At 43.2% G+C, this 16,030-nt stretch overlaps 1 protein-coding gene across 3 annotated transcripts in view; it reads right to left on the reverse strand.

Annotated features, from left to right (window-relative positions):
• CBLB (Cbl proto-oncogene B) overlaps positions 1 to 16,030 on the reverse strand; it is a 234,863-nt gene that overhangs the window by 100,904 nt on the left and 117,929 nt on the right. For all 3 annotated transcript variants that reach the window (XM_068268455.1, XM_068268456.1, XM_068268454.1), the window contains exons 5-6: positions 8,626 to 8,747; positions 8,290 to 8,427 (exon numbers count right to left, since the gene is read on the reverse strand). In XM_068268455.1, the coding sequence (XP_068124556.1) occupies positions 8,290 to 8,427; positions 8,626 to 8,747 (260 nt within the window). The remainder of the gene's footprint in view (positions 1 to 8,289; positions 8,428 to 8,625; positions 8,748 to 16,030) is intronic.

Raw genomic sequence — 16,030 nt, forward strand, 5'->3', positions numbered from 1 at the left:
CATTAAAATGGATAAGCATCCAGATACTCATTTAAGTTATACTGTATACATACATACAGCAGACATCATTTTATGGTATTCATGTACTGCATATCTTGTCAATTAAAATGGTCTACGATGAAGCAAATAATGCAAAAGCAGAAAATGACTGGTACATACACACATCAAAAACACAACAACACAAAAAATGATGATCAGAATAAATGAGCCAAGAGGCTAAAATTAGTCCCATGGTATTATTCTGTACATTCATTAACATTTCGATATTTGGCTGGCTGCAACGCGGGTTCTCAATCAGTGCTGAGTGACTCAATACACTCAAACAGGAGGGGTTTATTTGCAGCTCAAGAGGCTCTGCTGACAGTGATCATCTATGGAGATTTGAAGTCAGCACCAAAACAATCCTTGCTATTCTGTGCACATTGTTTTTCTTTATTTTGGGGCATTGGAGTCCATTCACACTTATGATCGCAAAATGCTAGCGATTAGCGCTAGCGTTTTGGCACTGCATTTTTCACGCGACAATTGAACGTTTTTGGGGGATCACAATCTGCGATTGAAATACATTGCAATCGTGTTGCTCTATAATCGCCAAAAATACTACATGTAGCATGTTTGCGTTTAACGCTAATCGCCGACAATCGTGGCAGTGAGATCACTGCTATATAGTTAACATTACACTAGCACTTTAAAAAACGCTAGCGACTGCTGGTAATTTGGTGATTTGCGATAAACAGCCGTTAATCGCCCCAGTGTGAATGGGCCCATACATGACACCTTTGCTTGTGATCCATGTCATAACTTGCTTTTAGCATCAGTCGCCCCCCCCCCCCCCTCCCCCTCCCCACACACACACACTCCTAATACTATAAATCCCTGCCACAAAAACGCGGCAATAAACAGATGTTTTGGCATTCAGGAGCGCTGGGGCTACCCGCTATGCAAATTGTGGCTATAAATAGCAGCTCTTCACTATTTACACCCCCCACCCCCACCAAATAAAAAAACCTGTACACAAACTGTAAATAGCTGAAAATAGTGCTTCATTTCAATCTGAACTACATTAGCTTCCTATGAACCACAGGAATAAAAGTTCCATCTGTGTACATATACAGCATAGGAGAGGCATCTAAACTACACATGTTGTATCTTGACAACAAATTCTGACTTTTGCAACACTGCGGCAAACAGTTAAATCATTTCAGAGACAGTCTAATCAGTGATGGAAGAAGCAAAGGCCACCATTACCACCCCCTGATAACCCCTTCATAGCACAATTACTGCAAGTGATGCTCAGCTGAGCCATTGAACCAGCCTCTAAGGCAGGGGTCTCAAACTCAATTTACCTGGGGGCCGCAGGAGGCAAAGTCAGGATGAGGCTGGGCCGCATAAGGAATTTCACAATTGCGGCACATCGCCGCCTCTGTCCACCCCTCTCACTCTTCCTTCACAGAGAGGGGCGGGGAGAGGCGGCGATCCGTGCGGCAATTGACGTCAGGAGGGGCAGAGCTGAAGCTGAAAGCTCTGCCCCTTCCAGGAAATGCCGGCGGATTGCACCCCGGGCGATTTGGGGGCTCTGCAGCCCTCGTTTAGCGGCGGGGATGCGGCGGATTACTTGGGAGCACTGAAGCGAACTATAAGAAAGCTTTTGCCGGCGAGGGCCACAAAATATTGTATCGAGGGCCGCAAATGGCCCGTGAGCCGAGAGTTTGAGACCCCTGCTCTAAGGTTTTAGAATTTTCAACATTACCTAACACAGGTCCTCAATCAAAACACAATCTTTAACAGCAGGGATAACCTACTAGTACTCTACAGCTGACAGGCCTAAATTATCTCATCTTTTAAAGAGTTCATACATTTTGTTGTAACACTTGTCCTGCAGGAAGTCCTTGGTTACTCCACTAAACACAGCTTAGGTTTATTTTGCCATTATAATTTAGCAGTTCTAGGCAGTGTTTCTCATTTCATTTGACATTTATATGTTAAATAGTTTCGATTTACTCTAATTTTCTTGTTGCGCTAAATCTACCATTCTGTAAAGTTAATACGGTATAATCTGAGAAGAAGAAAACAAAATAAAATGTCTTATTTTTAAATTCACTGTACAGAACTCTTTGCCACACCTAGTCACCTCTACATCTATGAAGTCTAGTCAAAGGCAACTCGGCACGGATTTAATAAAATATATGAAACAAACCTCCCACTAAAGGAGTGTTGAAACAGTGCAGGCCTTTGGGGGGGGGGGGGGTGTCTTGTGACAGCCATCACTTGCCTCTGGGGGGATACCAACTGCATGCGCCATACCATATGCTCCAGGCAGGACTGCAGCAATTTCAAGCTGCGAAGGTAGTGGGCATCACCACAGTCACAAAAGCCTGGAGAAGTAGTTCTTCAAAGTGAGTGTATCTCCTAGCCAGGAGATGTACGTACATTGCAGGTCAGCACCTCCCGGCATGCAATGTGGCGGCCGGGAACACGTGACACCACAGCGGGCACTGCAAACTGTGGCACCTGCGGGTCTGGCGGAAGATGATGGAAATAATGATCAGATGTTGACAACTGGCTGGAATGCAGGAAGGGGACCAAGGCTGGAAGTGATACATGGGTATCTGATGCATAGCTCTGTACTGCATTATGCAGCAGTGTAATATTTCTGCTGACATCTTGTGTTATCTAGTAATGCAAAGTGGTGACTGATAAACGATCAGTGTCTGGAACATATATCTGATATGCCTCAAATTATATACTAGTTACTAGGATTAAAGATACAATTGTATATCAAAGAGAGAGAAGAAAAAAAAAACAGATAAGCACCCACACATGCCCAACTGATGTTGCTTGTTGGGGATCACTAGCTCATCCACTTGAGCAACATTGCTGGGCAGGGGTTGTATACACACGTGTCAGCTGTGTAGCTGACAATGCACTTTGTTGCTATGCGGGGGGAGGGGGGGGGTACGACAAAGGGACAATGAGCAGTGCATGCGTGACGTCATGTAGAGGCCGGAGGAGTGGTGCGGACAATGGGATCAGTGTCGCTGGGGTTGTGTATTGTGTAGATCTGTCTGGCGGATCCCCCGCGGGTCAAAAGTCGAAGGGTCATCAGGTGCAATACACATGTCTGATTGTCGGCTGAGTCGGTCATTATCGTTCGTCTTAGCCGACTTAAGTCAGGCGTGTGTACAAGGCTTAAGAATGACAGATATTAGGTTGTATGCCCTGGCCATATAAAGTTATGTTAGCTATGTGATCTTTGTAAAGTAAAGCAAAAAATGTGTATAAAATAATCTACTAACAGATGGCAAGGAGGTTTAGTGGTTAGTATTTCTATTTTGCGTGCATCCCAAAAGTCACAGATTTGAACCCCAGCCACAGAACTATCAGCATGGGGATGGCATGGATTTCCTCTCCCACAACCCCATGATGGCTAACACGGTACAACACTCTACTGCTTCTACAACCCCAAAACATACCTCAACTGGCTTCTTTGAAAAGTTGGCTCTATTGTAATAGGGTCCCAAATGGTTACCTTCTTTGAGGAAATTGTTTAATGGTCATTGTAAATGCACTGTGCAAAAATGGCAGAGCTATATAAATGAGTAGTAATAGTTAAGCTGGTCATGCACTTATAGATTTCCACCCAATGTTCCAAAACAATGGATTCATTTTGAAAAAGAATCAATTCCTGCCATACACTGCACTTCAATTTCCAATAGATTTCAGCAGGGAATCGATCGACCTGCAGAGTTTTACTGCTCAATGCAGTGCAAAGCTGAAGGCCATCAATCTGCCAATGCTTTTGCCCCACCTCTGTTAATTTTCTATCCTGTCCAATTGATTCTTTCAATTGATTTTTGTTTAAAATTGATCAAAAATCATCATCCAAATCGAATCAGCAAGGAATCAAATAGAAATAGATGAGTGTATGGCCACCTCTAGGGATTTAGCTAGAGCTAAACTATGTTGCAAAAAATGGCAAACTGGGACACATGGAATGTGCTCTGATTCTTTGCACATATAACATGATTGCAGAAAAATGACAAAATAAAGTCAGAGAGAGAAAACAATACATGAATGAAAGTGAGAATGCAGAAAATAGTTTATACAACCCCTTCCTACAACAGTTCTCCGCTCTGCAGAAATCTCAGCTAGCGGTAAAGTTGTGTCACCTCCAAAGCAAAGTACAATTTATTTTAGACACTGATAAAATCTTTGATATTTTAGTTACAATGGCAGTGTGTCTATCAGGAAACACAAGATATAGGAAGCAGGCAATTTTTTTGTTTTTATGAACTGTGTAAATGTGTACTTTCTGTCCGCATTGTAAAGGGTAATCTACAAAAAGCCAGTTATTTTTACCTTTAGCGCCAAACAATACAGGCATTGTTGAAAACAGCCAGAGCCACTTCTGAGAGTGGAACCCTTTCTTGGAAACTGCTCAGCTATAAAGCCCATCGTTATACAGAAAAAGGGAAATATAAAAGCAGAAGCAGAGCCTCCTTTAATCAGTACAATGAGCTAACTGCATGATGATGGTATTTTCACAATGTTAAAAGAGCAACATAGCATTTAACCTTATAAAACATAGTACTTTGCAAATGCCATAGGTGAAAATGACAAGAAAGGCATAGCAAGAAGATCCCAGGCCTAGAAATACCAACTTCTATTAGTGGAAAGAGGGATCTAAAATTAGGAAGAAACCTAGATAATTCAGCAAGACTGAACGCAGAGGAAACGCACTATATAGACTTCTATTGGATACCTTGTTCATATGACTGCAATCAAGGAAACTGATGTTTATAAAGAATAAAAGACTGATGCTGTTCCTTTAAAACCCCTTTGCTTGTTTTGTATTTTCATGAATGTTGTGGGGTGGAACTGAATTGATACTATTTATCCTCCTTTTGTAGTATTTACATAGATTTGTTGGCCTGTGGGATGCACACAATATTCCAGATGTGCACTATAACCCTGTTTCTTTGAAGATTGCATCCAATAGCTAGACACAGAATGTAGCATGTTGATCACTGGAGTATCTAAAGAAGTGGCCTGTGACACGTCAAATAGTTGCATGACATCAAAGTTTTATTAAAATTAACCGTATATAACATTTTAGATGGATATATATATATATATATATATATATATATATATATATATATATATATATATATATATATATATATATATATATACAGAGAGAGAGAGAGAGAGAGAGAGAGAGAGAGAGAGAGAGAGAGAGAGAGAGAGAGAGAGAGAGAGAGAGAGCGAGAGAGAGAGACAGACACACAGTGGCTTGCAAAAGTATTCGGCCCCCTTGAAGTTTTCAACATTTTGTCACATTACTGCTACAAACATGAATCAATTTTATTAGAATTCCCTGTGAAAGACCAATACAAAGTGGTGCACACGTGCGAAGTGGAACGAAAATCATACAGGATTCCTAACATTTTTTTACAAATCAATAACTGCAAAGTGGGATGTGCATAATTATTCAGCCCCCTTTGGTCTGAGTGCAGTCAGTTGCCCATAGACATTGCCTGATGAGTGCTAATGACTAAATAGAGTGCACCTGTGTGTAATCTAATGTCAGTACAAATACAGCTGCTCTGTGACGACCTCAGAGGTTGTCTAAGATAATATTGGGAGCAACAACACCATGAAGTCCAAAGAACACACCAGACAGGTCAGGGATAAAGTTATTGAGAAATTTAAAGCAGGCTTAGGCTACGAAAATATTTTCAAAGCCTTAAACATCCCACGGAGAGCACTGTTCAAACGATTATTTAGAAATGGAAGGAGTATGGCACAACTGTAAACCTACCAAGACAAGGCCGTCCACCTAAACTTACAGGCCGAACAAGGAGAGCGCTGATCAGAAATGCAGTCAAGAGGCTTATGGTGACTCTGGACGAACTGCAGAGATCTACAGCTCAGGTGGGGGAATCTGTTCATAGGACAACTATTAGTCATGCACTGCACAAAATTTACCTTTATGGAAGAGTGGCAAGAAGAAAGCCATTGTTAACAGAAAAGCATAAGAAGTCCTGTTTGCAGTTTGCCACAAGCCATGTGGGGGACACAGCAAACATGTGAAAGAAGGTGCTCTGGTCAGAGGAGACCAAAACGGAACTTTTTTGCCAAAATGCAAAACGCTATGTGTGGCTGTAAACTAACACTGCACATCACTCTGAACACACCATCCCCACTGTCAAATATGGTGGTGGCAGTGCTTCACGTCAGCAGGGACAGGGAAGCTGGTCAGAGTTGATGGGAAGATGGATGAAGCCAAATACAGGGCAATCTTGGAAGAAAACCTCTTGGAGTCTGCAAAAGACTTGAGACTGGGGCGGAGGTTCACCTTCCACCAGGACAAAAACCCTAAACATAAAGCCAGGGAAACAATGGAATGGTTTAAAACAAAACATATCCATGTGTTAGAATGACCCAATCAAAGTCCAGATCTAAATCCAATCGAAAATCTGTGGCAAGATCTGAAAACTGCTGTTCACAAACGTTGTCCATCTAATCTGACCGAGCTGGAGCTGTTTTGCAAAGAATGGGCAAGGATTTCAGTCTCTAGATGTGCAAAGCTGGTAGAGACATACCCTAAAAGACTGGCAGCTGTAATTGCAGCAAAAGGTGGTTCTACAAAGTATTGACTCAGGGGAGCTGAATAATTATGCACACCTCACTTTGCGGTTATTGATTTGTAAAAAATTTTTTGAATCATGTAGGATTTTCGTTCCACTTCTCACGGGTACACCACTTTGTATTGGTCCTTCACGTGGAATTTCAATAAAATTGATTCATGTTTGTGGCAGTAATGTGACAAAATGTGGAAAACTTCAAGGGGGCCGAATACTTTTGCAAGCCACTGTATATATATTTTCTTTGGAGCCATATGATTTCAAATTATGGACCAAGTTACAACTGTGGATTTTTTGGAAGCCTCCTATTGTCCCCCCTCCCCAAATAAACACCTTTTTGTGCGCTTTTCTCAAATGTAATGGGGTCAGAGGTAGAGATTAGGCTCACTAAAAAAAGATCTGAAGGACAGAGTATGCTTAAACTATAAACATACTAAAAACAGGGGTGTGAAAAGTCCAGCCCGTGAGCCATATACAGCCTGCCGAGACTTTTTCAGTGGCCCTCAAATGCTCTCCCCACTTTTACCAGCAAGTGGCCCTAGGGCCCTTTGACCTCTTTAGGTAGTCCCATTGCAATTACTATAGGACGACAAGAAAATGACTACCAAAGTTTGGCAGTCATTTTCTTGTGGTACTATAATAACTGCTATAGAACTAGCATGAACATGTGGCAATCAGCAAACACTATGCTTATTTTCACTAGGTGGGCCCCCCTAGCAATCTTAAGAACAGTGATATGGCTCTGGGTCTAAGAACACCCCTGCTATAGAAGAACTTTTTATTTCAAAATAATGAGCTATTCAGGAAACAAGTGCCAAGAAATTGGTGAATCCATAAATCTTGTTACTATTAAAAACTACTGTTTTCTTCTTTTCTAAAGACTGATCAGCCATGTGACATTTACCGCTGACAGAAGATTTCATTCTGTTGTCAAGTTCACTTTTAGCTCCAGCCTTCTGTGATCTATTAAAGTGTACCAGAGATGAGTAATAGTTAAAATTTTATAAATATATGGGGCTTCCATCCGCACGGATCGCTTCCATGCCACTGTTCTCAGCCTTCTCCAGCTACGGTACCGGGTCCCATAACTTCGGCCAGTCGCAGCCAGTCTGAGCGTGCGCAGTGCGCCCTCTCCGGCGGATAATAGTACTGTGCAGGCAGGCACAGTATTATTCTCCGCTGAGAGAGCGCATGTTCAGACTGTCTGCGACTGGCCGAAGTTATGGGACCAGATACAGGACCTGGAGAAAGCTGAAGATGGCGCCATGGGAGCAATCCATGTGAATGGGGCTGGAGGAAGCCCCATATATGTATAAAACTTTAACTATTACTCGTCTCTGGTTTCCTTTAAATGCTGATGAAGCAGCTGGTCGATTTGCTCAAAAGATGAGGTGCAGGATATTTCTAGTTACCAGGAGTGCATTCAGAGATCCGTCACTGCGCACAGTTTTTTAGGTTTTGTTTTTCTTTTAACAAAGGCTATTATGTCTGCCGGGTTTACTTTAGACTATATCTGCCACTAAACCGGTCTGTGCACAAAGGCCATATAAATGAATCCAAGTCATCAACCACCAAACTTTTAACTGCATTCAAAACCTTTTGTAAACATGATGAAATAATGTCTCTACTTCATACTTACAATCCTTCCCGACTGCCATCAATCAGTGCTTGAAACAATGGCTTGTTATGCGGTATTGTCTGCAGAATATTCCCATCACCAGTCACATAACCAATAGCCCACTGTCCTAATCTTGTGCAACTCAACCTAAAAATGTAACTGAGACAAGAAAAAAAAAATAACCAAAGAAGATCTAAATGCGTTAGAATAAACTTTTTTTTTTAACACACACAAACACATTAGTGGGAACATAAAGGGATCTAGATAATGACACAACAGGAAAAACAACATTATGTAGGATGTTCAGGAGACTTTGAAGTGGGAACGAAAACCCACAAGGAAAATAATTCAGTTTACCTTCCTGGTTTGGTGCTGTATTTCTGTAAACGTGCCTTGACCTCGTCATAAGTTAAAAATGCCATATATCCAGGATGAGTCACCGCTAAAAAATTCCAGTTCCTCAATATGGAACCCCAAGGCTGTAAGCAGAAGGAACACTGATGTCAGTTAAAATATTGACACTATGACAATCATTATTGGAGCAAGGGACAGGAATTATTGTTTAGTATTTATATGGGGCTTACTTAACCGTCTCTCAGAGGGGCTCACAAGCTAATCCCTACCATAGTCACATGTCTATGTATGGCAGCCACAAGTGAGGTGTAGTTTTACCTACATGTGGTCCAAAACCGGCTATTTTAGCCTATTTGTTGTCAATTTTGTACTTAACCTTGATGGTCTTACTTTTATGGATTAAGGATTGCCCTTGTGTCATTTAACTAAATAAAAAGTTGCATTTATACTGTACATGCACGTGTAGCCTTGAAACTCTTTGTGTTTAGTTCTGCTGCTGTTAACCTGTAATAGGGGTAGCTATTGGGAATACCAAAACTTGTTGTTTGTATCGCTACTATTAAGAGGGACTGAAATGCGGACTATTTATATCTCTAACTCATAAAAATAAAGGAAAACGCTAACAGTCAGTCAGCACTTTCTGATCAAGATTAGCTGCTTGGCTTTCACGTTTAACAACATTCAGACAATAGAGAGAAATTTGGTAACTAAGTATTGCAGTGTTTAAAGTTTTATTTTTTTCAAGAATAGGAAAAAAAATAGGAGGACCACAAAAGGAATCATACTGCTAAATTATGTGCCTGGGAAAAAAACTATCAATTATGTAGGAAGGAAATGAGAAATCTCACAGCTTTTCAAAAGTTATTTATAGATCAGAAAACAAAACATGTTTCAATGAGATTGCTAATGGAGTACTGTACTGTATTAAAGTCAATAACACATCTAGAATCAAAAAGGTATATTATTGCAAATAAAAGATTACATTGCAGATTACATCAGGCAATTCCTTATTAAAAAAAAAAAGTCTACAGCTACCTAAAGTGATAAAAAAAAATATTGTAAATAGACGTTTAAACTGCAATCATGGGTTTCTGTGCCAGTTCCAAGAATGGCATGAAGGAAGTGACAAAGGTTAAGCTTCATTGTTTTGAAGGATGCAAAAATGTATTTCCAATCATCTTTGCTTCGCAGGCTCTTTGCTTCGCATGGCACTCACTTTAAAAAAAACAGTAGCGTTAAAAACTAATTTTCTAGTTGACCCTATACTTTTTCTTAAAGCAGATCCGAGATTAAAAACTAACTACAACAAGTAACTTGTCTATATATCTTATGTACAGTTTAGATGGTTTAAACAGCAAATCTGTCTGCATTTCTTCCTGTGATACAATGACAGCAGCCATGTTGTTTGTAAGCATTAGACAGAGGCAGGCTTATCTGCACCATCAGCACTCAGACTGAAAAAAACTAATCCTCCCTCCTCCTCCCTCCTTCCCTCTGCCTCTGAAAAATCTGGCTAGTAATACCTCCCCCTCCTCCTGCCCAGACTGAACTCCCATGAGCCCTTGCTACAGCCAAGGCTCTCTGAAAACTGTGGGTGGGGCTTATTTAGTTTATAGGAAATTAGAGTATTAAAACAAAAACAAAAAAGTATTTGGCTTGAGGAATGCCCTATAAACTATAGGAAAGGAACACAATTATGCAATGAGTAAAAGTTCATCTCGGATCCACTTTAAAGGGAACCTAAAGTAAACAAAAAAAAAAAAAAAAGAGAGAGAGTTTCACTTACTTGGGGCTTCTACCAGCCCCCTGCAGCCGCGCTGTGCCTGCGCCATCCTGGAATGATCCTCCGGTCCCTCGCAGCGTCTGAGTTTTATTCCTGACGACTCAGCTAGTCGATGGCCATCAGGGAGCCGGTAGAAGCTCCAGGTAAGTGAAACTCTTTTTTTTTTTTAAGTTTACTTTAGGTTCTCTTTAAATGAAATCAGAGAGGACACCAGCATATTAACCTTTACCTAGGGCTTCTTCCAGCCCCTAAAAGTCCACGTGGCCCCCGTCTCAAGTCCTGCTCTGCTCAAATCTTCTTGCTATCCCCTCCGTAATGATTGCCACCTTCTGTGTGGGCCTCTTGCGACTGTGCTCCTGTGGCAGGGAACACGGTCGCAAGAGGCGCGTGTGCAGAAGCTGCCAACCCGCAAAACGACTGGAGCACAACAGAACTGCAGCGAGGCACCATACAGACTTCTAGGGGCTGAAAGAAACCCCAGGAAAAAAAGCTTAATATGCTGGTGTCCTCCCATTTCCTTCCAAGATGTGAAAGGAAGGAAGGTCTGCACCAATGTCTCCAAAATCGATATATCGGTATATTTATTGAGGACGTATCCAGACATACAGAAAACACTCGACTAACATGTTTCGGACGCCAAGTCCTTAATCATATGTCTGGATACGTCCTCAATAAATATACCGATATATCGATTTTGGAGACATTGGTGCGGACCTTCCTTCCTTTCACATCTTGACTACCTGGGCCCGGCTGCCTGTGTTCCTGCACTGTCTGCCACGGTACAGTGGAGCGGTATCCCTTGCTTGTTTCTTCATTTCCTTCCAAGCAGCCATTTTCAAGGTCACTTTCTGAGTCAGTCACTTCTTTTATGCATCTCTGTTACTTGGGCCAGTCATGTTTTTACTATACTTTGCCTGGAATGCAAACTTTCTGCTCCTATCTCAGATAAGGAAGAAACAACCTCTATGTTGTTGTTTTTTTTTTCATTTTTTTAAGAGTATTTTCCATTTTTTTTTCTTCCCATGCCCTACTTAACACAAACCAGGACCCTTAACCAAGCAAGACCCTCCTCCTCACCTTGCCCGTCCCTGGTATAAACCAGTTATTCAAATGACAGGTAGGAGATAAGAGGAAGGGAGAGGGTGAAAAAAAAAGTTGACTGTAGGTGACATTTTGACAATTGTGATAACAAGCAAACGTATGTTTTCAAAATATAATTGAGGCACAACACTGGACATGTTGATTATGCAAAACATACATCATTCAGTATACACATTGGGACCAGCATCAAAACAACTAGCACAGGGTAAAAGTGGCTAACTTTAGCCTAAAGTATTGCATCTCAAAGTGAGAAATATGTGACCCTAGTGAAACATACATTTTTTTTCTGTGTATTTATTACACATTTAGTACTCTACCGTTTTAAATAGGACTTCCTACTTGCTTTATTTGCACTCAAGAAGCAATGAAAAATAAACTGATGTTATTTTGATTAGGTTTGTTTAATTAAAAACATCACTGCACTGCGTTAGACAAATCAGTCAGGGCCCTTTTCCACTACGGCGTTTGCGATGGCTGAATCGCAAAACCGCAAACCGCTAGTGATTTTTAAAATCGCTACAGTTTGCTTTTAACATAGGAATCGCGGTAGGTCATTTCTACTACCGCGATTCGTTTTTGATCTGATCGCGAGGCGGAGCGATTATTGCCGCGATTTTGCTATGCAGTGCATAGCATAGCAAAATCGCGATCGCAAACGTCGGGAAATCGCCGGTTATTTTTTACCTTTTGCGATTCAGCAATCGCTAGCGTTCAGCGTGAACGCTAGCGACTGCTAGTGGAAAAAGGCCCTCAATGTTTCTTGACTGACAAGCAACAAAGAATATAGCTGGAATAAGAAGTGTTAGCTGATTCACTACTTTCTGTTTCAGACAAAATCAAATTCTCCAACAACGCGCCTCCAGGGCAGACTAAAGATTGTAGAATGTAAGTGCAGTAAGCACCACAATGCTTGAGTGCTTGACCTTGCCTGGCAGTGTAGGTGAAGGCCAATGTACAAAGAGAAATGTTCCAATACAGGTAGATCTGCTACAGAACCGTTCTTTGAAGGTGTAGCTCTCGGTTTTGTTTAAAAGTTATATCTCTTGAATTTCCTCACTGTAGATAATAATACAGAGGCTAATGTACTAAAAAGAAATGCAGTGAAGATTAATGAAATGAAGACATTTTTTCTTCAAACATGCCTATTATCTGGGAATCAAAAAAAAAAAAAATAGTATCTCCACTGCACATTAATAGAGGTTTGGAATAAAAATGAAATTCCTTCATGTCTTCATCAAATCAACCTTACAATGTGGTAGTTAATAACCTGTAAATCTGCTGTCTAATGCAAGGTAAACCAAACATTTTGAATACAAATTTAAATACAAAATCAGTAAGGGCCCGTTTCCACTAGAGCGAATCCGCATGCGTTGTCTGCATGCGGATTCGCATAACCAATACAAGTGGATGAGACTGTTTCCACTTGTCAGTTTTTTGGTGCGTTTTTCTGTGCAGGATTTTTCTGCACGGTAGGGCCTGCAGAATTCGCCTGCGTGAGGAATGCAGGCGATTCGCAGGCTATGTATTTAATAGGGAAAACGCACATGCGTTTTTAAAACTAATGTACATTGAACCAGGCAGTGACATGGTTAAAATCGCTCATAGCCTGCCTATGCGAAATCGCATGCGAAATCGCGGCAAAAATCGCATGCGGAATCGCATCCGCATGCGATTTTGTCAGCGGTGGAATCCCAGCGATTCGCACCGCACTAGTGGAAACGGGCCCTAAGAAGCAGGGCACAAAAAAGCTACTGAAGAATACATTCTTTTCTTATTCAAACCCGACTGAAGCACAGTTTTATGATATTTTTTTCGTTTCCATTTCCACAGCTTCGTGTCCTTAATATGAATGTGTGTGTGTCTCCGTGTACAGTGGATCTGGTCATGTGTGTGTGTGCCGTGTACAGTGGATCTGGTCATGTGTGTGTGTGCTGTGTACAGTGCATCTGGGTGTGTGTGTGTGTGTGTGTGTGTGTGTGTGTGTGTGTGCGCTGTGTACAGTGCATCTGGGTGTGTGTGTGTGTGTGTGTGTGTGTGTGTGTGTGTGTGTGTGTGTGTGTGTGGTGTACAGTGCATCTGTGTGTGTGTGTGTGTGTGTGTGTGTGTGTGTGTGTGTGTGTGTGTGTGTGTGTGTGTGTGTGTGTGTCTCGTGTACAGTGCGTGTGTGTGTGTGTGTGTGTGTGTGTATACAGTGCATATGGTCACTATCCATTTCACAATCTATGCCTCTCTACCTGTCAACCTCAGTGGGACTATTTCCTGTTAGGCCCAGTGCAATGTCTGGTAATCCTATAACAAAGAAACTAAATTGTAGAGATTCTAAAAAATATACCGTACATACTCAGATACAAGTCAACTGCATGGATATGACGACCCCAAAATTTGACCCCCTTAAGCTGGAATTTTTAAAGATTCAAGTATAAGTCAGCCCAGTAAAGTTAAGGCTTGAAGTGGCTCTGCACTTGGGGACCAGGAGGGGTAACGTCTGTACTGCATGTTCTGCTGCCCGAAGAGCAGCTATTAAACCCCTCCTGGTCCCCAGGTGAAGACATTTACACCTTCTGGTTCCCAATTGCAACCGGCACCTGTCCAGTATTACCCCCTTCCCCAGCCGCTGGAGATGTGCCTTTACAGTATCAGTCCTGTACTGTGGCCCAAGTGACAGTGCTCCTTAAAGGGAACTTAAATTGAGAAGGATGTGGATTTTTCCTTTTAAAATAATATCAGTTGCCTGACTCTCTGCTGATCTTTAGTATCTAATACTTTTAGCCACAGCCCCTCAACAAGCCTGCAGATCAGGTGCTCTGACTGAAGTCAGACTGGATTAGCTGCATGCTTGTTTCAGGTGTGCGATTCAGCCACTACTGCAGTGAAAGAGATCAGCAGGACTTCCAAGCAACTGGTATTGTTTAAAAGGAAACATCCATATCCCTCTCAGTTAAGGTTCACTTCAAGGCCAGGGCATATGACATGACAGCTGGCATAATTTTTTTTTCAGATTAGCATACCTGTTTGTATGTGTTTTTTATTTTTCAGTGGGGCTGGCTCCTAAATATTTACTTTTGGCAAACTTACTGCCGGCTCCATTTGTCCTCCCCTCTCTCCCTCTTCTAGGGAGTTTTTCCCTTACAAAATCAACCCACCCTGTAGCTGTCAGCACTCCTGCCGCTGCTAACCCTCTCTCCACATGTGCCATATATGCGGGTTTGCAGAGATACAGTACCTAATCCACCGGCCGGGCACAGTGTCTTCAGCTCTCCTCTTCGCTCATGGCATTGAGCATACAAAAGAGTCACTATCTCCGGCTCCCAGTGTCATGTGACATCGGGAGTCACATGACATCAGGAGCCGAAGAGAGTGCAGCTATTGTACGTTCACCGGCATGAGCGAAGAGGAGAGCAGAAGACATGGCGCCTGGCGGTGGATTAGGTAATGTATCTCTGCAACACAGTATAGATGGCACACGGGGAAAGAGGGTTAGCAGCGGGAGGAGAGAGACAGGAGGGAGGGCTTACAGCTGCGGGGGAAGAGAGGCAGGTGGGCTTACAGCTGCCGGGGAAGAGAGGCAGGAGGGCTTACAGCTGCGGGGAAGAGAGGCAGGAGGGCTTACAGCTACTGGGGAAGAGAGGCAGGAGGGCTTACAGCTGCGGGGGAAGAGAGGCAGGAGGGCTTACAGCTGCAGGGGAAGAGAGCCAGGAGGGCTTACAGCTGCAGGGGAAGAGAGGCAGGTGGGCTTACAGCTGCCGGGGAAGAGAGGCAGGAGGGCTTACAGCTGCAGGGGAAGAGAGCCAGGAGGGCTTACAGCTGCAGGGGAAGAGAGGCAGGTGGGCTTACAGCTGCCGGGGAAGAGAGGCAGGAGGGCTTACAGCTGCCGGGGAAGAGAGGCAGGAGGGATTACAGCTGCGGGGAAGAGAGGCAGGAGGGCTTACAGCTGCTGGGGAAGAGAGGCAGGAGGGCTTACAGCTGCGGGGGAAGAGAGGCAGGTGGGCTTACAGCTGCCGGCGAAGAGAGGCAGGAGGGCTTACAGCTGCAGGGGAAGAGAGGCAGGTGGGCTTACAGCTGCAGGGGAAGAGAGGCAGGAGGGTTTACAGCTGCGGGGTAAGAGAGACAGGAGGGCTTACAGCTGCAGGGGAAGAGAGGCAGGAGGGCTTACAGCTGCAGGGGAAGAGAGGCAGGAGGGCTTACAGCTGCAAGGGAAGAGAGGCAGGACGGCTTACAGCTGCCGGGAAAGAGGCAGGAGGGCTTACAGCTGCAGGGGAAGAGAGGCAGGTGGGCTTACAGCTGCCGGGGAAGAGAGGCAGGAGGGCTTACAGCTGCCGGGGAAGAGAGGCAGGAGGGCTTACAGCTGCAGGGGAAGAGAGGCAGGAGGGCTTACAGCTGCGAGGGAAGAGAGGCAGGTGGGCTTACAGCTGCTGGGGAAGAGAGGCAGGAGGGCTTACAGCTGTCGGGAAAGAGGCCAGAGGGCTTACAGCTGTAGGGGAAGAGAGGCAGGTGGGCTTACAGCTGCCGGGGAAGAGAGGCAGG

Source organism: Hyperolius riggenbachi, chromosome 2 (assembly GCF_040937935.1).
Source record: "Hyperolius riggenbachi isolate aHypRig1 chromosome 2, aHypRig1.pri, whole genome shotgun sequence".
NCBI classification, from domain to species: domain Eukaryota; kingdom Metazoa; phylum Chordata; class Amphibia; order Anura; family Hyperoliidae; genus Hyperolius; species Hyperolius riggenbachi.